At 45.4% G+C, this 24,898-nt stretch overlaps 1 protein-coding gene across 1 annotated transcript in view; it reads right to left on the bottom strand.

Moving 5' to 3' along the window:
- The window catches only part of Nek10 (NIMA related kinase 10), a 171,625-nt gene extending 148,633 nt beyond the window's left edge, over positions 1–22,992 (bottom strand). The window contains exons 1-5 of the mRNA XM_048355989.1: positions 22,562–22,992; positions 13,279–13,389; positions 12,964–13,024; positions 10,601–10,731; positions 8,210–8,308 (exon numbers count right to left, since the gene is read on the bottom strand). Coding sequence (XP_048211946.1) covers positions 8,210–8,308; positions 10,601–10,731; positions 12,964–13,024; positions 13,279–13,352 — 365 coding nt within the window. The 5' untranslated portion in view covers positions 13,353–13,389; positions 22,562–22,992. The remainder of the gene's footprint in view (positions 1–8,209; positions 8,309–10,600; positions 10,732–12,963; positions 13,025–13,278; positions 13,390–22,561) is intronic.
- Between the last annotated feature and the right edge of the window lie 1,906 nt (positions 22,993–24,898).

The raw sequence follows: 24,898 nt of genomic DNA on the forward strand, positions 1-24,898 counted from the left end.
GGTACAAATAGGAATCACTATTGAGTTTTTGTTTTGTTTTGTTTTGTTTTTTGGTGCAGGTACAAGGGCTTGGACTCAAGGCCTGGGCACTGTCCCTTAGCTTTTTTGCTAAAGGCTGGTGCTCTACCACTTGAGCCACAGCTCCACTTCCTGGTTTTGGTGGTTCATTGGAGACAAAAGTCTCAAGGACTTTCCTCCTTGGGTAGCTTGGAAGTGTGATCCTTATATCCTAGTCTCCCGAGTAGGTGGGATTCAAGGCATGAGCCACCAGCACTAGGCTACACTGAGTCTTTAACTCCCATTTCCAGCATGAGGGGCAGGAATGATTTCCTATGTATTTATATGTACAAGAATGACAGCCAAAGTCTGTGCCACGACCTTTGTTGCCAACTCCCCTCACCACTCCTGTCTACTGCCTCCCAGTGCCAGGGACAGGGCTGTGCCATGAGCCAGGGCCTCAAGTGCTTCCATGACCATCTCCCATGCATTCATTCCTAACACCAGGATCTTGAAGACAATGCGGAAGCTGTTCCCCGAGGTGACATGAGGCCAGTCCTGGAGTTAGTCTAACCACAGTGTACAAGGTGCAGAAGGAGGCCAAGCACTATGATGCACCACACTTGCTGTAGCTGTGACACTTAAGACTGTGTGCTCCAAGCCACGGCAACACAGGTACTTGACACACAGGGCATTAACTGTTCTTCATACTATCCAAGGAGAGCTATTTCACAGTAGAGTCACACCTTTTCCCACCTGGCCATGCACTCAGCAAGGCTACAATAAATCTTTATAGACAAGAACATTTACTGGAGCTGTTGACTCAAGCCAACAGTTACCTGGCTTGTCTGATAGTTATCCTTAATGTCTTGTGGTAGAATTCCTTCTTTCCTTCCTTTCTTCCTTCCTTCCTTCCTTCCTTCCTTCCTTCCTCCCTCCCTCTCTTCCTCCCTCCCTTCCTTCCTCCCTCCCTTCCTTCCCTCCTTCCTTTCTTCCTTCCTTCCTTTCTTCCCTTTTTCCTTCTTTTATTCCTTCCTTCCTTCTTTCCTTCCATTAGGTCTGCCTGGAAGAACACCTCCTTCCTCCTTCCTCTTTACCTGCTTGAAACCAGTCATCACCTGACTGTCAATCACCTGACTGTGGGTCAGCCAAGAACCCCAGACTCTGAGGTTACTTCTCCCTCCACTGAGGTCATTTCCTGAACTGCCCCAGTCACACCTCCCTTGGACAGTGAGAGGTTCCCCAGGCTCTGAGATCATTTCCTCATCTACTGGAGTCCCACCTCCTGCCTTTTCCTATATAATCCAGGTCAACACAAGTCCTCTCCTCTTCTTTCCTTTTCCTTCCCTTCTTTCTCTGCATGCCTCCATCTCATGTGGGCCAGCAGTTTACTCTCCCCCGCCCCCCCCCCCAAATAAACTCGTTTCTACTTGAACCATGTGGTGGTTTTCTTTCAGCGAACCTTACACCTTCCTTCTTTTATTCCTTCCTTCCTTCCTCCCTCCTTCCCTTTCTCCCTCTCTCCCTTCCTCCCTCATTATCCCCCCTCTCTCTTTCTTTTTATGTGTGTGCCAGTACTTGGGCTTGAACTAAGAGCCAGGATGCTGTCCTTTAGCTATTTTACTCAAGACTGGTTGGCACTCTACATTTGAACCATACCTCCACTTCTGGCTTTTTGATGGTTAGAGATACAAGTCTCATGGACTTTCCTGCCTTGACTGGCTTTGAACCAGTCCAGGAGCTTCAGAGTTCAGCCTCCTGGGTGGCTACTAGGATCACAGGTGTGAGCCACTGGCAAACCTTCACATCTTAAGCCTGAGTGATGAGGCCAGCACTGTCTGAATGTGGGGTGAACAAGTGTGGCTGCTGTCACTCGGGGTGACCCACCCACTAGCCCAAGCCACTAGCCACTTGCCCTACTTCTTGAGCAGAAAACTGGCCCCTGTGCTTGGACCACAGGCTTCTCTTCCCAGCAGTGGGTGGCTGAGGGCTCCCAGCCCGCAAGAGCCCCAGCAGGCTGCAGAGCCAGAGGACCTGGGAGCATCCTTTGCTGAGAATGCCTCTTCCCATCACCCCACGGCCTCCTCCAGAGCCAGCACCCTGCCCGTGGCCTTTGAGGACCCCTGGGACTCAGCCTAGTTTCTCAGGGAATTAAGGAACTCCTCCAAGCCCAGGGCTGTGAACCAAGCCAAGGCAACACTCCATAAGTGAATTATGGCTCATCCTGGCTCAAATTGTGAATCCTGTGCTGAGGAAAATATGGCAGATTTGGAATGCCTGTAAGTCCCTGGTGATTCTAAAGATCCAAGTAGAGAACAACAACAACAAAAAATCTCTTAATCTTTACTAACAGGGAGATGGCACAAACTCTCAGATACTGGGATTTGCAGTCCAAACTACACTGCCAAGACACCATATGCCAAAGATCTAATAGAAAGGGCCCTCAAGTGGTTCTTAATTATTTAAGAGGAAACAACAGGGGACACTTAAGAAATGGTTCATGCTACTACTACGCATGCCCCTGCTGGCAGTAGACAGTCTCCATGAGGAAAATCACCAGCCCTCCTGTGGGTTGTTATTATTATTATTATTATTATTATTATTATTATTCATATAAACATAAAAAGGCCTTTTCTGTGTCCTCCCTTGCCCTTTAAGGAAAAGAAAAGAACAAAAAACCCCAGAAAGGACTTCTGTTCCCTTTTACTACTGCAGGAGGGACAGTAACTTAAAGGGCGTAGCGTTGTGTCAGAGTTGAACGTTCTGGTCTAAGCATGGCTTTTGGACTGCTGCATTGTAACCTTGGGACTGATGCCCAAAGCTATTAATATTTCGGTGTGGTTCTGGCCTCGAGTGTAAATGTAAATAGAATTCCTGGTGGCTGAGTCCTCCGGCTCTCCCAGGCTGTGACCTCTGAAGGAGAGCACTTGCTGTCTCTTTGGCAGCTCTCCCGTGCACCCCCCCCCCGTCACCCCCACACAGAAGGACACAGCCCCAGGGATGGGCTGTCCCAGGGACTTCATGCTCTGTAAGATGATGCGTGCCTCTGTGGGTCAACAATGGCAGGGGACTAGACACACAACTCAGCCCACCAGACAATCCCACCGAGTAACAACAACAGACTAGAAAGACAAGCGCTTTTCTGCTGGGTGGCCAAGTCCCGGGCCTGGTTCTGCCATCCCATCCCTCATGGGTTCCCCCCCCCCCCAGGCCCCATGGGATATCTCATCACATGTGTTTAGTATGGTGACAGGACCAACCAGCTAATGTGGCTCCAAGTCCTTTAAGACAGTCCTTTGCAAGATGCACCTGTCTGCATGCTTTTCAAGGCACCAGGCACACAGAAGCAGGTGTAGGATGGGCGGACACTTCTCTGCTCTGCCTCTAAACCAAGACCATAGTGTTCTCAAGACTATTAATACACAGGCCTTGGACATTTGGCTGTCAGCATCCAATGCTGACATGAGGTATGCTATGGAGATAAAAAGAGAAGGAGAAAACGTTGCTGTAGATGTAGTCTATACATAAGGTTTCTAGTTCTTTCCCAGTAGAAGAAAACCACGTGTGATATGAGGGAGCCACGTTTACTGGGTCACAGAGTGGCAGCTACTGAGATTGATAAGAGCACAAGTGGTCCCGGTGGGTTTAAGTGAATCTGCGCACTGGGGCAGATGTCAGAGGTTTCACAAGAGGGTTGGCAGATGGGGTGGCAGTGAGCTGTGGAGATGGGGCTTCTGGAATGTGGTTGTCACTCACTGCCTGGCTCTCACAAGCTCACATCATGATAGAAAAACCCAGGTTTATAAGCCAGGAGCCAGTGGCTCACACCTGTAATCCTAGCTATTCAGGAAGCTGAGATCTGAGGATTGTGGTTCAAAGCCAGTCCAGGAAGGAAAGTCCCTGAGACTCTTCTCTCTAATTAACCACCAAAAAACCAGATATGCAACTGTGCCCAAGCTCTAAATTCGTGCCCAAGCTCTAAATTCAAGCCCCAGTTTCCATCACAAAAAATGAATCAATACATGAAATAAAGTAAAATAACCATTTCCTGCATGGGAAAGGTAAAGGAAAGAACAGAAGGCACAGGAAAAGGATGCAAGCAGCCAGGAGTCATCCTCAGGACCTAGGACCTAACTTCTCAGCTAATGAAACAGACTATCCAGCCAATGAAACAGACTAGATTTTCTTCTGAGTCAGTTCTACCTCAAAAACTTTCATGGGTTAGGAGGCAGGGAGTTAACATATGTACATTTGAAGTATGGGAGAAACCCCATTTCATGAGAAATAAAAACATAGCCAAGTGTCAGTGGCTCAAACCTGTCATCTCAGCAACTCAGGAGTCTGAGACCTCGAGGATCATGATTTGAGGCCACTTTTCTCTATTTTTTTTTTAACTTAGCAGTATTTGGAAGTTTGAATGTTAGGGCCTTGCACTTACTAGGCTGGCCTTCTACCACTTCAGCCATTACCCCTGCCCTCAAAAAATATTTTAATAGGTAACCAAAATAATTTGATGCAAAGAAATTCCAAATGAAGAATCTCAACCTCCATTTTCTTCAAAAACAAACAGAGAAACAAACAAAAATCATGCATTGCTTAAGTTGAGGATACCGACCAGATCCTGGGGGGAGGGGCGGGGGCAGAATGGGGGAGAGGCCAGAAGAGGCTGGATCCACAATGCAGCAGGATGCAGAGCTTTAGGCAGAGAACTAACATGGCAGAGGCTCAGAGGTGAGAGAGGGAAAACCTTCAAGGCGCAGAAGCTTGCTCTGCACGAACTCAGCAGTACAGCGTGTGCCAAGTGTGCACAGAGCCTTGGCTTCTAGCCCTAGCACCAAAGACAATTTTACAAAGCAACAACAGACGTGAAAGAGATGAAGACAAGAAGAAACAAGATAGGGAATCTCTTCCCAAACCACCTGAGGGACTGACCATCAGATTTTAAGTACATAAAGATACAAACCTGAAGCTGCAGGGGACTTGCTAAAACCTTCTCTGCGTCAAGGGCTGGGAGTGTAGCTCAGTAGTAGAGCACTTGCCTAGCATGGGCTAAGGCCCTGGATTGAGGTCCAAATCTTTCTTTGAAACAAGTCATGGACTGGCTCAATGATCTTTCTAAGTAAGTTCTAAACTAGCGGGCAGACCACACCATGGCGCCCAGGACTGGCAGCAAAAAGCCTATTGACCTCTCTCTGTGCCGTGTGATGAGATGAAATCACAGAATGCACATCTCTCCATCCATAGCATGCACTTCAAGAATTACAGTGAAGCCAGGTGCCAGTGGCTCATGCCTGTAATCCCAACTACTCAGGAGGCTGAGATCTGAGGATCGCAGTTCAAAACCAGCTGGGGCAGGAAAGTATGTGAGATTCTCACCTCCAATTAATAACCAGAAAACTGGAAGTGGTGCTATGGCTCAAAGTGATACAGTGCTAACTTTGAGAGAAGAAAAAAAAGCTCAAGGACAGCACCCAGGCCCTGAGTTCAAGCCCCAGGACTGACACCCCCCCCCCAAAAAAAAGTATTACAGTAGGGTTAAAACACGGGAGAAAATCTTCACTGTATCCTAACTTCCAGTCCTCTCATCTCACCTCTTAGTTACAAGGTGAGGTCTTCATACAGACAACCAAGTGAAACTCCAAAAGAAAACAGTTGTGGGCTTGGTACAGTGACCCACTCCTGTAATCCCAGTTGCTTGGTAGGTAAAGAGGGTAAGCATGAAGTTCCAGTCCAGCCTGGCCAAAAGTTACTAAGATCTTTCAAATAATAAGCTAGGTGCAAAGATAAATGTCTGTACTCTCAGCTACTCAGAAGGCAGGGAGAAGATCATAGCTGGAGGCTGACCCAGAGAAAAGTGAAGATCCTACTGAAAAATAAACCAAAGCAGAAAGGCCTGAAAGTGTGGCTTAAATGACAAAGTAGTCTTGAGTTCAACTTCTCCTTTTCAGAAAGTGAGGGGAGGGCTCCAAGCTCTCCAACAACCATGGTCTCAGGGCAAAACTAAGCAGCACTTCACAGATGGGTCCAAGCTCTCCAACAATCATGGTCTCAGGGCAAAACTAAGCAGCACAACATCCTCAATATGCCTAACCTTGCCTACAACCAGAATTGGACCAAGAACCAAAGCTCCACTGTCCAGTTTCATCCAGCCTTAAGCTATCTTAATAAACTTTACCATATTTTCCTTTGGATTGGAACAGGGGCTGCTTCACTAGCCTGAACCGACTGAGTGTCCAGGAAGGGAAGAACGCCATGTCCAATTCATCCTTATGTGCTTACCCTCCTTTCCCTCCTCCATATCCACTCCCTTCTTTGTACATCATAGATGCTCATCAGTTCATTAAACAACTTGAATCTAAGCCTTGTATCCAGCACTAAATCCTTTATTTGTGTCAGTCCTAGGGCTTGTGCTCAGAGCCTGGGCACTGTCCTGTAGCTTTTTTGCTATAACTAATGCTCTACTCCCTGAGCCACACCTCCATCTCCAGCCTCTAGTGGGTAATGGGAGCTAAGAGTCTCACAGACTCTCCTGCCCAGGCTGACTTCGATCCTCAATATTCAGATCTCAGCTTTCCAAGTAGCTAGGATTATCCATCGGCTTGAGCCACCAGTGCCCGGCTCCAGAAGTCAATCTGATTGATGTTCACTGGGAAAGGGGATAGGAAGGCATGTGCGAAAAGGCCACAAGAAATTATTCTTGTGTATTTCTGAAGAAAGACTGGTCATGTTAGCAAGGTCACCTGAGGTGAGAGACAATGGAAGATCTCGTGTTTAATCCATCTTTTACTCAGACCTGTTTTTAGAATAGAACTGAACATTGTGAACTGTCAGCAGCCAAAGGCAGACATGAAAGGATGCTTTGATGTGCCACATCCTAAATTCCTTCTCCTGCTATGAACTCACGGAGGTAGACAATTACTCTTCCTACTTTGAGGATTTCCAGGGACCGCTCAGGTTACAGGAAAGTAATTCCATCCAATCTAGGGTGTCCCATTCTTCACAAAGAATAAGAGATCACTAAGAATAGAGAGACTGAAGAATTGTTAGGATCCCTTTGAGGTTGGGTGCTAGTGGTTCACACTTGTAATCCTAGCTATTCAGAAGCTGAGATCTGAGGATTGTGGTTCAAAGCCAGCTCAGGCAGGAAAGTTGGTGAGACTCTTATTCCAGTCAACTAACAAAAAGCCAGAAGGGGAGCTGTGGCTCAAGTGATAGAGCCTTGAGTGAAAAAGCTAAGAGACAGTGCCCAGACCTTCAGTTCAAACACCAATACCAGGACCAAGGCAGGGAGGGGAATGCCCTTTTGAACTAATTGATGCCAAGTCTTAGACTGAGTTGTTATACTTCTCCCAAAGTAGCAATTCCTGAAGCATTCTTGCTAGTTGACACAAAAAAAATTTTAAAGAACATTGTTTCCTAGTGCCATTTCACACATGATTACTGCTCATCATTATTCTACTTCATTCAAGCCAAGGATAAATTCCAGTCCTGGGGCTTGAATTCAGGGCCTGAGCACTGTCCCTGGCTTCTTTTTGTTCAAGGCTAGCACTCTACCACTTGAGCCATAGAGCCACTTCCAGCTTTTGCTGTTTATGTGGTGCTGATGACTAGAAGCCAGGGCTTCATGCATGCTAGGCAAGCACTCTACCACTAAGCCACATTCCCAGCCCTTTCAACAATCTTAATGTGCACCATAAAGAACTGAGCAACTGCCAGGCACTCGTGCCTGTGGCTCATGCCTATAATCCTAGCTACTCAGGAGACTGAAATCTGTGGAGGATTGTGATTCAAAGCCACAAGACAAATTCTTGAGACTTTTATCTCCAACTAACCAGCAAAATGCCAGAAGTGAAGGTATGGTTTAAGTGATAGAGCACCAGCCTTGAGCACAAAAACCAAGGGAGAAGAAGAAGCTCAAAGTTCAATCCCCAGGACTGGCACAAACTTAACAAGACCCAGAAAACATGTAACTGAGTGTTTTCCCCCTTCACCTAACCGGTCATCACATGCAGACAGATTCAGTGCCTGACCAGAGAGATCTCAGTAAACTGCACGGATGCCCCCACTCTCTCCTTCCCAGCAGCCTCCACTCTGTGTTCTCATTGACTGGAGCTGTGTGACTCATCTCAACCGCTTCAAACCATACTGTACATATGAGGGGCGGAAGCAGCCACTCGGAATTCCACATCTGTCTGTCCAGAGGAAGTCTTACCTGCATATGAGTCTGTTCTTCACCAGGGCTGTGAAAATCTCCTGAAATAACGGATGCTGAGGGTGTTTGCTAAAGTTTCTCTCATTCTTGTAGTTTATACTAAGATCAAACAAACAAAAGAGCATTTTATAAGAAAAATTCTACGGACAATATCAAAGTCATCAAGGCAGACAATGGTTATCAATGTCCAGGCAAATCCTCAGAGTCTCGAAGTTCAACGTATCATGGGAGACAAGTACCAACTGTTAAAACGAGAAGTAGGAAGCCAGGTGCCAGTGGCTCACGCCTGTAATTCTGGTTATTCAGAAGGCTGAGACCTGAGGATCGCTGTTCAAAGGCAGCCAAGGCAAGAAAGTCCATGAGACTCTTATCTCCAATTAACCACACAAAAAAGCTGGAAGTAGAGCTGTGGCTCAAGTGGTAGAGCAATGGCCTTGAGCGAAAAATGCTCAGAGGCAGTTCCCAGGCCCTGGGTTCAACCCCAAGACTGGCACGCACGCATACACAAATACACACACAAATACACACCCCACACACACTGGCTAGAGGGATTAAAACAGTATATGGAGAGAATCTTCCCAGCTGCACAACTGGTGGAAAAATGCTCCCCTTCCATCGTGGCCCACCTTCAACTCCACTGGCCACTCTAGCCACCAATACCAGAGGTGACACATGCATTTCTTCATAGACGCTTAGCATTTGTTAGCAGTTTATACTTCCTCACCTCTATTGATTGATGGTTGCTGGTTGTTTATCTGATGTGTGTGTATGTGTGTGTGTGTATGTGTGCGCGCGCATGTGTGTTAATAGAATTTCAAAATATTCAAATTTCAGCTCCTTTTTGCTGACATACAACACATCAAAGAGGTCTAAAATACTCCCAAAATATCCTACTTTAAACCTGGGAGAGGAAAGAAGATTCTGTGCAGGAGTCACAGTGCTATAGAATCTATAATACAATATTCTGACACATATTAAAACAGGATAATGTTAAGATCTAGGCCCAATAAACTGGAATACCAAGGGCAAGCTCTGTCACCTTGTGACGTCCTTCACACATTTTGCCTTTGTCATCTTTCAGATGCAATTACATCGCCTCTTCCTGCCCTAGCAACAAATGGGCTGTAATAGTATCTTCATACTTAGACACTAGTAAACCAGATATGTAACACAAAATAGTGTTTCTCAATTTAAAAAAAAAGTATTTTAAAAATATAGCCCCTTGGTAGGGTGCTGATAGTTCAAGCTTGTAATCCTACTCAGGGGGCTGAAATCAGGAAGATCATGGTTTGAAGCCAGCCCAAGCAGAAAAGTCTATAAGAATCCACTATCCATCAAACTAAGGGGCTGAAAGCTGGGCTGGAGGCAAGGCTCAAGTGCTAGAACACCAGCTGAGCGAGTGCAAGGTTGAGTTCAAACCACAGTAGTGAAAAATACATATATACGTATATACCATGCAAACAAAATACATATATAAAACCTTTATATGTCTAGGTGTATGTATATGTACGTGCACATACACTAAATACACACACACACACACACACACACAAGTCCAAGACGTTATGACACATCCATAAAATGACAGGGAAATAAGATAATTAGATCAAATAAACAAATGTTCATTCTAAACTATTCATGCTGCTATTTCATGCATTCATTGTGACCTAGGCTGAGGCCCACAGCGTGAGCCTGACGGAATGTGGCTGGTTCAATGTCCTGCGGTCCTTGAATTGTTGTCCTCTGGGATTGTTTTTCCTGTTGTTGTTTTTCTTTGTTTTTCTTTTGACTTTTCTTTCTTTCAGTGGAATACTCTTCAACAAAATTCATTTGAGTTTATTTGCATCGGTTTAACATTTGGATCCATTTTTAAAAATCCATCCTTCGACATTATTGATTGCTATGCAGTTCTGGAATATACAGAATCTGAACATGTTGCCGAAAGTCAAACATGACACAGAAACATGTAATTGCAAAGCATGTGCAGTGATGATCGTATGTGGCTCATGTGCACTCTGAGTGGAAGGTGAGGCGCGGTTTCTGCATCTGAGAGTCTTCGTGTGCTGACTACCGCACCCTCCAGCCATGATATCTGCTCACAGAAACTGACTCGCATCTCCTCGTTAATGGAAAGGTGGGGGCAGACCAAAAGCTCCGGCAGCCATCGGAATTGACAACCTAGAAACACTCTCTGACTGCAGGGTCAGCTGCGGGCCCGAAGCTTGCAGCTCGGTTCCATCAGTGACTGCCCAGCCTGCTAGTGATGTGCTACATCCGTTATGCTCTGAATCTCAGTGGACATTTTTTAAACAGGTTTCAGTCTTAGTTCTTATAACCAACTTTAAATAAACGAACAAGAACTGGTTGTGGAAGACAAGGGAAATTGCTTACCTAAAATTTTCAAGTTCAACGGCTTCTGTGGACTCATGCCATTGGCCTCGAACTCTGGACACCCCTGCCTTGATGGCGGCCTCCGACTTCACCATGCTATTTGGGGCACTATCGAAGTTGATGGCTGGAAGCTACCAAAATAGAAACACAGAGTACATGCAATCACTATTCCAGTAGTCAGGATATCTGGATTCTTGAGACTCCACAGAGACCACAAACTTGGCAGCTACAGCTGCCAAGGCCAAGGACTTAATAATAGGAACCTTGAGCCGGGCGCTGGTGGCTCATGCCTGTAATCCTCACTAGACAGGAGGCTGACATATGAAGATCGCAGTTCAAAGCCAGCTCAGGCAGAAACATCCGTGAGACTCTTATCTCTAATTAATCATAAAATTAAAACACCAGGGGCTGGGGATATGGCCTAGTGGCAAGAGTGTTTGCCTCGTATACATGAGGCCCTGGGTTCAGTTCCCCAGCACCACATATACAGAAAACGGCCAGAAGTGGTGCTGTGGCTCAAGTGGCAGAGTGCTAGCCTTGAGCGGGAAGAAGCCAGGGACAGTGCTCAGGCCCTGAGTCCAAGCCCCAGGACTGGCCAAAAAAAAAAAAAAAAGCCAGAAGTGGTAATGTGGTTCAAGTGGTAGTAGGGATTCAGGGACAACACGTAGGCCCTGTGATTTCAATCCCCAGGACCAGAACAAAATAATAATAATTATTATTATTAACAATAATAATAATAGGAACTCTGAAGCAACCATCTCACCTTTGATGAAAACAATGTGAGTCCAGAAACCAAAACTGACTCAGTTCCTTGGACTCTGCCCTGTATAGACCCAAGAAGCTAGAACTCACAGTTAGTAAACAGGCTGAGAAACACAGTCAAATTAGTGAATGGGTTATGGTGGAAGTGAAGGAGCTGGAGGCACATGGACTAGGCTGTGGGAAGAACTCCAGAGTATTCTTGGGAGATGTGCACACAGATCGGAAGGCAGAGAAGGATGATACATGCTCTACAAATCCAAGGTCCCTGTACTGCTTACACAGTGTACAGGAAAGGAAAGAGTTTAGAATGAAATCAAGGCTATAATACTCTTTTGTAAGTCTGAGTATGTCACTTCTGGTTGGAAATTTCAGCCACCTGCCAATGCCCCATGACCTTAATCCTGGCTGCTCAGGAAGCTAGATTTGAAGATCCTGGCTCAAAGCCAGCCCAGGCAGGAAAGTCCATGACAGTCTTAAATCAACCAGCAGAAAGCTGGAAAGGGGAAGTGTGGCTTAATTGGTCAAGCTCCATCTTCAAGTGAAAAAAGCTAAGGGGCAGCTCCCAGGCCCTAAATTCAATCCCTAGTACTGGCACACACACACACGCACGCACACGCACGCACACGCACACGCACACACACACAGTTTAACATGCTTTGTGTTGCATGATTAAGTATGCCATACAGACACCAGTGTCTCCCACCCCTACCAACCCAATAGCAATGTCTCATCACCATTTTGTTCCATGTTTATTAGCTACTTCCTTCAGATTTTTGGTGAGTTTTCTCAGTCCACTGGAATGCCTTTCCCATCAATAGCATTGATGGCAAACCAGCCCACGGCTCATGAACTGTATCCTTCCCTGCCACTCAAGCTCCAGAGATCTCCACCCCACTCATGATGCATGCATCACCAGAGGACGTGACCAGCCCTGTGCCTTGACCACAGTGGTATTAAACCTCGTTAGTATCAAGGCAATAAGGAGATAGTAATGATTTTTTTCTTTCATCTATCTTTTTTTAATTGCAAATACATTTCTTAATTTGCATCAGACTTCTAAAGCAATCTGACATTGTACTCTAGGTAGACTTATTTAAGATTTGGAGAAAGCTCAGGAGAAACTTCCCACTTTGCTTCAACAACAGCTTAAAGGCAGTTCTTCATGAGCTAGTTGGTTTTACAGAGTTGTGATGATTCTAACCCTGCTTGTTATGTTGAAGGGAGGAGGAGAAGGAAAGTGTGGCTGATATTGGAAAAATGAATCTCTTGAATCCTCTAGAGAGGCAAGCTCACCACTCAGTCAGAGATGGCTGCTAGACTGAAAAGCTTTGCTGCTAAAGCCACCAGGTACTTGGTGGGAAGCACAGGATGACGCAGGGCGCATGTGTGAGGGCAAATCTGTGGATGCCAGGTCTTGGCAGAGCCTGGACCAGATAGGGGAGAAACATCCTCATGGAGGAAGGGAAACAGGTGAGAAACAAAGACACTGAACCTACTATGTTCCCAAAGACGTTAGACAGCTCCTTGAGAAACATGCTCTTTTATAAACACATGCACACATGCTCTTTTACAAACACATGCACAGTCTTTGAAAACGCTACCTGCTGTTTGCTTGACTGGACGTTCAAAAGGCACCGGAGTCTTTGAAGATCTGAGTAGTCCCTAGGAGAGAAAATGGCACGATGTCAGGCAACACAGCTTGCAGGTAAACAAGGTCATGTTACCCACTGCATCCGGCTGGCCAGCCCCTTGCAGGCCCACAGAGAGCTGTCCATTTCCTTTAGACGGCTAGAAATGATCAAACGTTTCTGTTGACACTGTTATCCCAAGAAGCCATTGTCAGGAGTCTTCTCTCCTTTCTCCACAAGCCACTGACTCCATTCAACAGTCACTTTCTCAGTGGTGGGGGAGCTTACCTGGGGGTGCTTCCTGGCTGCTTCTTGTCAGTTGATTTGTCGGTGGTCTTCACCTTTTTGTCTTGATCAGGCATTGTAAGACATCAAGGCCCCAGAATTCGCATGGCATTCCTTGCAGAGTGAGACCCAGGGAGGAACTTTAGTTGGGTTGTGTGAGCCAAAATATTCTCAGTTAATACAGACACAACTGGCTATTTCTACACGCAAAAGTTCAGATTAATTTCAGATACGAATTTACTGTTTATCTCCCATGAGCTTTGCATGCACTAGTGGCATGATTGGTAGTGGTCAACAAGTCCATATTTGCAGGCTCATGTTTGACTTCCAGCCTTCTGACCTACAGGCCTTACAAATATTGCTCCGCATAGCAGCAGAAACTCCCCTATGGTAGGTTCCCAAATACATGTCTATTAACAAATGTTGAAAACTCAATTGACATTCACTGAAACACTAGCGATTCTCAATGAGTAGAAGACTGCCAATTCAGCCAGAGGGACCCTCTCTCAGCTTGGGTCAGAGAAAACTCCGCCATTCACAACTAAGCACCCAGTGTCCAGAAGGCATATAAACATCGTCTATTCCCACAATTCCCCAAGCTCATAAGCATTTACTTGAACCCCTAATATGGGTAAGTGCAAAACAAAAACTCTGGAAGCCTGAGTGGGTTGTGCCAAGCCCCTGTGCTCACCTGAGTAACTGGCAGGAAGCTGGCCAGCCTGAAAAACCTAGCTTAATGCAGTTCTCTAAAGTAGACCCTCTAGGAGAACCATGGTCGCCTTTGCTACTTATTCTTTTTTTTTTTTTCAGTACTGGTGCTTGAACTCAGGACCTTATACTCACTTAGGCTGGTGCTCTACCTCCTGAGCCATATCTCCAGCCCTGCTTTTTGCTAGTTAGCTGGAGATGGAGTCTAGAAAACCTTGCCTGGTTAACTCCAACTGTAATCCTCCAGATCTCAGCCTCCTGAGTAGTTAGGGTGCCAGGAATGAACCACTATGGATGCTTGACTGTCGTTATTCATTTCAGTAATATTTCCTACCTCCACACAAGGGATGGGCTCACTAACAGAGAACAGTCTGTTTGCCTTTTTCTCTTTGCCAATTTCTAGAGTCGGTTGTTTCTTATTCCAGAAGAGAGAAAGTCGATGTTACACACATTCATGTATTCATTACACTTTCCATCGCTGTGAGCAAATACCCAATATAAACAATTTAAAGGAGAAAAGTATGTTTGGTTTCAGAAGTTTCAGTTAATAATTTTTGACTTCATTGTTTCTGGGTCTAAATGGAGCCCATACACATGGTGGTAGAGCACGTGCAGTGGCTCTCTGACTCATGGTACACAGGAAGCAGGAAGAAAGAAGGCACCAAGGACTAAGTGTGACATCCAAAAACACACACCCCCAAAGACCTACTTCCTCCCACTGGGCCACACCTCTCATGCTCCCCATTCCCAGCCGGGAACCAAACATTCAATACATGAACTTGCAGAGTTTGACTTGATATAAAAAATATATATAGTTGTTTCGATGGCACAGGTTGACTTGACTATGTGGTCCGGGCATGATAAAGCATGCTTTATTGGCTTACGATTGCACATCTCCACATATTGGAAAACCTATAGTGAAAAACTATTCAGAGGAATTGAAACAGATACTGATGGCTCATGCCTGTCAGGATTACAATCCTAGTCACTTGTTATCTGAGAATCATGGTTCAAAGCCAACAAGGGCAGAAAAGCCCATAGGATTCTTATCTCCAATCAACTATCAAAAAGCTAGAAGTAGAAGTATGGCTCAAGTGGTAGAGTGCCAAAAGTAAGTTAAAAAACTAAGAGACAGCACCTGGGGCCTGAGTTCAAGCCTGGCACAAAGAGGTAAATAAAGAAGCACATCAGTTCCTTGATACTTGCTTTATGATGAGACAAGGCTGACAGAACCCACACACACATTGTGGTTAGGTGAATTTTCCTTCAGTCCTCCTGAAACTTAGGTTGAAAGATAAAACTGAAATTTAATTTCAGGGAATTTTATTGTTGTTTTTGTGCTGGTCCTGGGGCTTGAACTCAGGGCCTGGAATCTGTCCCTGAGATTTTATGCCCAAAGCTAGAGCTCTACCACTTGAGCCACAGCTCGACTTCTGGCTTGTTGTTTTTTTTAAGTGGTTAATTGGAGATAAGAGTCTCACAGACTTTCCTGACCAGGATGACTTTGATCCACAATTCTATTTCAGCCTCTGGGGTAGCTAGGACTATAGACTTGAGCCAGGCTTTTTTTCCCCCATAAAGAAGTGGGATACATGGTTTGTTGGTTTACAAACAGACCCAGTCTTGGGTCCCAGTACTGTATCTGAGATGGCTTGGAATGGAAAAGACTTACAGTGGGGTTTGGCATTCCCAGACATAGTCACGCATAGATACACGTGATCACAGTCCTGACTCATTGTTGACTTTTCTAATCCATTTCTAAAAGGAAACTCTCCAAAGGAATTCTGATCTTCTATTGTGGTTAAAATTTTAGGTTAGTGCTAAAGAAGTCTCCAGAGACACCTACCTCATCTGTTCCTTGATCTCTTGTTAATTGCAGGGTAAACATGTGTGACAGAAGAAGGAATCCAGGTGGTGGTAAAATTACCTAATTGACTGTAATTAATCTAAACTGTGCAAGGCAAATCCACTAACTAAATAACAGGGAGGATTTGTAATCCATTTTTCAGATCCTTCACCAGGAAATTCCCCCAATCCACCTCCCAGGTTTTCTCTAAAAACCAAAAGATCTTTAAATGGTCTCACAATTCATAAATATAAAGCAGAATATCATTTGAATCATTATAGGAAATAACTTCAACACTTGTCAACACTTAGGTTACATCTTCATAGTCCATTATATTTTCTTCACTTACTTAGAAAACAGCACTTACAAAGTTGTAACAAGAAGAAAGTTTAGTGTGCCTGAAGCTAATCGCTACTTAGTTTATATCAGGCTTGCATTTATTTATTTATTTATTTATTTATTTATTTATTTATTTATTTATTTATTTATTGCTTGCCAGTCCTAGGGCTTCAACTCAGGGCCTGAGCACTGTCCCTGGCTTCTTTTTGCTCAAGGCTAGCACTCTGCCACTTGAGCCACAGCAGCACTTCCAGCTTTTTCTGAATATGTGGTGCTGAGGAATCAAACCCAGGGCTTCATGTATGTGAGGGAAGCACTCTACCACTAGGCCACATTCCCATCCCTTATTTAATTTTTGCACCAGCTTTTTGGTGGTTAATTGGAGATAAGAGTCATGGAATTTTCTGCCCAGACCAGTTTCAAATCACAATTCTCATATCTCAGCCTCCTGGATAGCTAGGAGTACAGGCATGAGCCACCAGCTGCTGGCTTGTATTCCTGTTGTAAATTATACATCCTGCACTGAAAGTGTCCAATCACTGGTGGCTCAAGCCTGTACTCATAGCTACTCAAGAGGGTGACGATTGTGGAGATTTGTGTTCAAGGCCAGGCTTGGGTAGAAAACCAGACTCTAATTCCAAAATAAGCAGCAAAAAGGAGGGTTGGGGGTATGGCTTAAAGAGCATCAACTCCCTGAGTTCAAGCCCAAGTGCTGCTAGAAAGGATGGAAGGGAGGGAAGGAGGGAGGGATGGAGGGAGGCAAGAAAGGATCAACTTGTTGGAAAATAAGACATAAATGCACATTGTCAAAGTAAAGTAAGAGAAATATTTGAGTAAAAAACATGGAGGAACCAGAATTGATAATCTTTCATTTAAAGAATGTAAAATCAGTGTGTTTTTGTTTATGAGATAGCTTCATGATAATTAAGCTGCTAATTATAAGCAAATAAACCAGTTATTCTGAAAAAAAAACATGGAGGAAAAATCCACAACTAAAAAAAGTGAGCATGGTTCTCTAGTCTAAGATGTCGTTCATATTATGTCAGATCACATACTACTAATTGGTTTTGATTTTTGTGCCAGTACTGGGGTTAGAACCACAGGCCTTTTGCTTGTGCTCGGCCTTTAGGGGTCATGGCTGGTGCCACGAACTACCACCTATGCCATGCGTCTACTTCCGGCTTTTTGCTACTTAATTGGAGATAGGATGGTCTTGGATTTGTCTGCCGTGGCTGGCACAGAACCGCGATACTCAGATCTCAGTCTCCCGAGTACTCAGAGTTATAGGTGTGGTTATGTTTCTATGGGACGTGTGGAATTCACAGAACACAGACAGCTTTTCAAGAAAGACACATGGAACCTGCTGTGTCTAGGCTGGGAACAGAATGGGGATGAGGAAGCGCAGGTGGAGAGTTGCTGGCTGACCGCTGAGAAGAAGGCCCAGTCTCTCCCAGAGGGAGAGACAGGACAACATACAGGATGACAAAACACATTTCCAGGTCCTCAGTTGCAGACTGTGACTCCACCACTTTCACTTCCCAGATGAGGCCTTGAGGGGTAAACTATGTCCAAGGCCACACAGCTATTCTAGGAAAGGATTAGAACCCAGTTCACCTTCAGGGTGGAAACGTCTAGATTATGGGGAGAGAACTTGTTGACTTTGGCCCTGAGTCAAAGACAAATGATGACAGAATGACTGATATGTGTGTGCTTCAGCTCCCAGATGCTGGGGTGTTTTTAAATACCCCATCAGTACAGAACCATCTCAGGCAAAAGGCTGGTAAGACCTCCATCTCAACAAATAAGCTAGTGAGTGCCGGGAGTATCACGACAAGGAAAGCATAGGTAGGAGGACTCTGGTCCAAGTACCAGCCTGTGCGAAGATGTGAGATCCTATTGAAAACAGCTAAAGCGAAATCAAAATGAAAGGTAAGAGCCTGGTTCAAGTGGTAGAGCACCTAACAAGTGTGAGACTATGAGCTCCATCTCCAATATCACACACACACACACACACACACACACACACACACACACACACACCCTACAAGCAAATGATAACTTTTACCTTAGGAAATCGTTTCTAATGATTATAAAACATTGGTTTGAAAAAATATCCTTTGAGAAATGGGGTGCTGGTGGCTCATGCCTGTAATTCTAGCTACTTAGGAGGCTGAGATCTGAGGATTTTGGTTAGAAGCCAGCATAAGCAGGAAAGTATATGAGACTCTTAACTCCAAATAACAAGCCAAAAAAAAAGTGAAAGTAGAGCTATGGCTCAAGCAGTAGAGCACTAACCGTGAGTGCAAAAAGCTAAGGGGCAGCATCCAGGCTCTGGGTTCAAGCCCCAGTACTGGCACACATTAAAACAAATCTCCTTATAATAAAAGGAAGCCTCAGATAACACATCACATTTGCATTCCATGTGGTAATGAGGCAGATCACGTGATGTCCAGAGCATGTGTGAAGGCTGGATGAATGAATGCCAGCCTCCATCCCTGTGAGCTCGGGGCTTGGAGAAAAGCGAGTTTGTCTGCCTAGACCACTCACTGGCTGTAGTGGGAAGGAGTAGTCAGATAGGGAAGACTTGCTTCCAGAGAGACCTGGGGAGTGACACTGGAGGTGACACCAGAGGTGGCAATAGGAGTGAAGACACAAGGGGCCACCCATGTTTACCACAAATGTGATCTAGTGTTTGTGACTCGCTTGTATGGATGAAATTCTGTCAGGCTAACATTCTGGAGATGAGAGTAGCATTGGCCCGCACTGGGGGAGACCTGAGGAGTGGCCTGGGCAGGGGCACTGTGGGAGAACATGAGCCTCCTCCCTTGGGAAAAATGGGGAGTGCCATTCTCCCTACGATCAGGTGCAGCCTGGGAGAACACACGTCCAAATGGCTATAACGCCATTCCTGCAGTGCAGAGACTCGTGCTCACTCATTCATCCGCATCAATCCCTTGCCTTGCCCATGAGAAATATGAGATGGAACACTGGAAAGAAGTTTGATTTCGGTGTCACAAGCCTTTATTTAAATATTTAAAACTAACATAGCTCCCCCACCCCCAGCATTCTGAAATGTTCATTTTAACCCTGAAAACCATCCTCTGAGACAGGTAGTGTGAGAAATAGTACTACTGTTTTCTGTCTAACAAACCTGCTTCTGTCTTGTATATTGATATTTTTTGGTATTGATATTTCCTGGAATTATTTTCCTTTTGAGTATTATCTGTGCTGTTTAGGACCAGCAGCCACGTAAATCTTGCGTTGAAGGAGTTAAAAGAATATATTTTAAGTGCCAGGTGTGCTGTGACCAGCTAGCCATGTCAAGGAGATAAATCGTTATTGAAGGAGTTAACAGAATAAAACTACAACTACCAACTGTGCTGCTTATTAGAAAGAATTTTTTTTGCCAGTCATGGGGCTTGAACTCTGGGCCTGGCTGCTGTCCTGAGCTCCTTTTTGCTCAAGGCTAGCGCTTTACCACTTGAGCATACTTCTGGCTTTTTCTGAGAAGTTTACTGGAGATAACTGTCTCACAGACTTTTCTGCCTAGGCTGGCTTCAAACTATGATCCTCTGATGTTAGCCTCCTGCATAACTAGGATTTTAGGCATGAGCCACCAGTGCCTGGCTAGAAAGAGAAATCTTTATCAATGAAGTTAAAAGGAATGAGACCCCTTTTTGAGTGGCAGCTTTCCACTGACCTCATCAACCTTCTTCAACTGGAACCACCAGCCACCCACTTCCCAGACCTGCTCCCAGACAGCTGTGATGGAAAAATTTGTAAACTTTTAACCTTCGGCACTGCAAAATTAATAAATAAACAAATAAATCATAATGCAAGATTTAATAAGCTCCCAGCTATTATTATGATTACCCCATTATGTCTATTTCAGGTTCTAAATGAGATGATGGAGAAGTCTAACAGAAAACTCTTGGAAGATGCCAGTGACTCACACCTATAGTCCTAGCTATTCAAGGGGCTGGGATCTGAGGATAGTGGTTCAAAGCCAGCCTGGGCAGGAAAGTCTATGAGGCTCTTATCACTACTTGACATTCATAAGAGAACAATTTCTGGTTATTTTGATCTGACCTTTGGTTTGGCTTTATGGTGTTTTTTAGCTCTGTCGCCCAAGCAGTCTTTGAACTGGCAACCCTCTGGCCTCAAGCCTCCAAAGTGCTGAGATTCCAGGTATGGTCACCGTAGCCCAATAGAACAATGATTTTGTTTATTCACTGCTGAATAGCTGGCTGTTCCGTAAATACACTGGCTGGCTGAATGAACATCTAAACCGCCTAAGTCATAGCTCAGTGATAGAGCACCTGACTAACCGGGGTGCAGCTGAAAAAGAAAAAAAAAAAGAACTTCTAACTCCTTTCTGTCTATCAAAGTGCACACAGCTCCTTTCTAACTGACTTTAATGTCAAAGTCTAGCTGGCTCTGGACAGGCAAAGAACATTCCAGATCCTTTTCTTCCTGTTTGATCTATTGGGTGTCCCTTCTTTTTAACCACCCTCATTTGGCCAGACACCTTTGGCATGGCGCATGGTCAGTAAGTGCTCACAAGGTGAGTGAGCTTTTTCCTTGAGTCAGAGAGAAGGTGAACACAGAAGTTCATGCAGGTGGCTCACCCCTGTAATCCTAGCTACTCAAGAGTCTGAGATCTGACGATCCTGACTCAAAGCCAGTACCCTCCCTCCCCCTACACCTCCCCCATCCTGCCCCAGCAGAATGTCCATGGGATTCTTATTTCCAATTAATCACCGAAAAGCCAGAAGTGGTGGTGTAGGTTAAGTTGTAGAGCACCTGCCTGAGTGAAAAAGCCAATCCAGAAAGCCAGAACACAAGGCACTGAGTTGAAACCCCAGTGTGTACCCAAAAAGAAAGAAGGAAAGTTCATAGCAAAATAATGTTCTAGAAATTTGCCCTTGACTGAATCAAAAGATACATTTTTATCTTTTTCCTTTCTGTGAATCAATTATGCAAATTTCATAGTTCCAACCTTCAGCATACTTCGAGATGTAAATATATGAAAATTGAGTGTGGCTAAGGTACCATGCACCTGGTAGAGATTATGCATGCTTAATGTTTAAGACAATCCTAAGAAATAGGTGTTTAGTGTTAGCCATTGCTCAGCTTTCCCTCTAAAATGTTGAGTAAAAGGCCAGTAATTTATTAGAGGCCACAGAGCTGCAATGTTGGTGTGAGAACTCAAACCGGTGGATGTTCTGTCTGTAGAGGTCTACTCTTGCAAATGACACTGCACTCTCTCAATCTTAACTCATAACAAGTACCAACCTAATTATTATGGCATGAAACAGACTTAAGTGAAATTAAAGCCCTTGAGCTGAACGTGGATTCTTTGTAAGCGAAAACTTATTGGCCAGAAGTTGTTTCTGACTTTTTGAAACAGAAGTGTGTAAAACGATAACTTCTCCTCTTGGAGAGTCATTCACTTCGCCGCATTCGGTGAGCATGCTTGCGCTGCGCTAAGCCCAAGGAGTCGGAGAAGGGAGGGTCAGACAGAGGAAGCAGGAAGCAATGGGAAACACCAGACTGGGGACCAGGCTGGTGAAATACCTGCCCGGAGAGGAAAATGGGGCCACTGTGGGGACCACCAAGGGGAAATGCCGACAGATGGCTGAGGAGTGGACAGAGCCGTGGAGAGATGTGCAGCGATTTAAACAGGGAAGGGAAATGGCTGCAAATGTTATATTAAAGATTCGTTTAATACCGGTGAGGAAAAAAATGGATCAGAAAGGGCCAGACGAAAATCAGAGGAGTAGGTGTTAAATGTGACCTAGGGACCAGAGGAACTGTAGGACAGAACTGAGATCGATACATGGGGGTCACTTAACCCCCACTAAGTAGAGATAGCCTTGATAATGAGTGGCGATTCCAAGCAGAACGACGGACGAGTGTCAAGGATGTGGTTTGGGTAGCTGGTGGTGGTGGTGTCCGGACAGGGCGAGTCCAGGTCGGTGGCAGTCTAGTGGGTGGGGAAGGATGGCATTTAGGGGTGCCCACGTGTGGCTAAGTGGCAGCTGGGGGGGGGTGTTGGTGCTTAGGGGAGCCGTCTATATTGGAGGTGCAAGCTTTCCAGAGTGCCCGAAGGTATGCAAGTGGAAGCGCTCACTTGGGTGGAATAGAAAATCCACAGGGCAAGTCCAAGGGGCTCCTGGGCAAAGGGGGAGGGGGAGGAGGAAGATGAAGGCGCCTCCAGAGGCATCAGAGCAGATCAGAAGAGGCCATTTAACCAGAGTCCATCCCTTCCTGGAACTGTGGAGGGCCCCTTTTCGCCACCCGCCCCCTGCCTTGAGGAGCCTGCCCTGCCCCGCCGAGGAAGGGGCGTCCGGAGGCTCGCTCTAGGCATCCCCACCTGCCGGGCCCACTTACCACGCTGGAGGGACCGTCCCTCCCTCAGTCCAGGCGGCAAGTCCTCCAGCTCATCGCCTCCAGCGGCCGCTGCCACCGGCTGCTCCAGACCGGGGCTCCCGCCCTGCCCCAACTCACACAAGGTCTCCTCAACGGGCGGCCAGCTGCACCGGCACCGTTGATTTTCAATCAAACCCTCCTTCAGGCCACCAACCGGTGTTGCAACACCGACACTGGTCCCTAGGCCGCAGCCAATGGGAAGACGCTATGCTGCCAAGCGGAGCGCGCCATGGCGACAGGTGACGCCGGCTGGAGTTGCCCAGGCAACCGGAGAACGCGCTGGTTTCACCCCAAGGCTGCTGGAATCAGACTCCAGGGGCTACCTGTGAACCTATACGATGTGGATCTGTCCAACATAGGGCACCCAAAATGAAGTCACTGGAAAGAGCAGTTTCATCTTCGAATATTTAAAGGATTGCTATGGAATGAAAAGCCAAGTTTTTCTGACTACATTTGAAAAGGAACTATTGCAACACTCATCTTTCAAATCACACAAGACCATTCCAGCCCACTATTCTCAGACACTGAGAAGAGGAGGCCTGGAATCGGAGACCCCAGAGTCTTGTGAGTCTGTAGAGAAGCCAGCACAGCTTTTTTAATTGCATTAAAGGCTTAAAAAAAAAGATACTTAATATCATGGAGTCTTAAAGAATATTAAATTTGCTGGGCACTCACTGGTGGCTTCATGGTTGTTAATCGTAGCTGCTGAGGAGGCTGAGATCTGAGATCATGGTTCCAAGCCAGCCCAGGCAGGAAACTGTGTCACTAATCTCCAACTAATCACCAACCAACTGGAAGTGAAGCCGTGGCTCAAACTGGTAGAGCACTATCCTTGAAGGGAAAAGCTCAGGGACAATGCCCAGGCCCTGAATTCAAGCCCCACCATGGACAAACAAAATCTAAAGCTAACAAGTGCTCCAACGTTGTGCAGGAAGCATTTCCAAATACTTTTTGTAACTCAAGGTATCTCCTCCCTCCACCTGGGAGTATGGTCCTACTCTAGAAATGTTTCCTATTCTGAGAGTCACTCAGGTAAATACAGCAGAATTAAATTTCAGAGGTTAAACCATAATGACTTAATGCTATTAACCAAAACAAACAAAAGGTGTGTGTGTGTGTGTGTGTGTGTGTGTGTGTGTGTGTGTGTGTGTTGGTACCAGGGCTCCAACTCAGCGTCTCTATTCTCGGCTTCCTTGCTCTTGGCCGGTCCTCCTCTTGAGCCATGCCTGAGGTCTATTGTTTTTCTGGTTAATTAAAGCTGGTGGTGTTTCACAGGCTTTTCTGACCTCACCAGCTTAAAACTACAATCCTTAGACCTCAGCCTCCCGAGTAGCTAGGATTATAGGTGTGAGCCACTGGTCCCTAGCAAAGAATTTTTCTATGTACACATTTAAATTAGGCAGCAAGGCAGAATGACTCCACTGGAGATCTACTATTCTTCCAACAGAAAGCCATAATTTTCTCTTATCTACTTCTCTGCTAAAAACAAAAAAACAAACAAAAGAAAAAACAAAAAGTACTGTAAATGAATGTTTTAGCCTTTCCAGAACATACCTGAGAACTTTACAGGGAAGATGTAAAGGTCAAGAAAGACACTGGCCTGACTAGCAAAGAAAGGATACCAGCTTCAAATCAGGCATTTTAAAAGGCAGCAGAAAAAAAAAATCCAAATAACCTATTTTCATTACAGGCATAGGTTTCACACCTATAATCCTAGCTACTTAGGAGTCTGAGATCTGAGGATTCAGGTCAGAAGCCAGCTGGAACAGAGAAGACTGTGGAGCTGTGGCTCAAGTGGTAGAGCACTAACTAGCCTTGAGTGGAAAAATCTAAGGGACAGTGCAATAGCCCCAAGGATTAGAAGCACAGAAATAGGACTGTAATGGCCAACCATGGAAAAGGAATGTCACCCAGGAAGGACAAGGCCTCGGAGAACATGGCACAGACTGGAAATAAAAAGGCAGAAACTCAAAATCCATTTCTTCCCCATTCCTGGCAAAGAGTTCAGTTTCACTCATTAAAACCCACAGCATTTTTCTCCATCTTCCTTCTTAAGTTATGACATTCATGAGAATGCCACATGGAACCAAGACCTGGAATATGCTGGTAAGGAAAAAACTTAATAAAACTAGCCATTTGTAGGAACTCTGAGGCTAAGCTGTGAGACCAGGAAAGGAAAAGAGGCTAGAATGCCTCAACAGTACTCAGAAAGCTAAGAACTGGATCCTGGAAAGGTCAAACAGACAAAACAAATGTGTAACTGGACCTTATGACTGTTGAAGGTAGAGCTGTCTGGAC

The sequence above is a fragment of the Perognathus longimembris genome, chromosome 10, assembly GCF_023159225.1.
Source record: "Perognathus longimembris pacificus isolate PPM17 chromosome 10, ASM2315922v1, whole genome shotgun sequence".
Taxonomy (NCBI): Eukaryota; Metazoa; Chordata; class Mammalia; order Rodentia; family Heteromyidae; genus Perognathus; species Perognathus longimembris.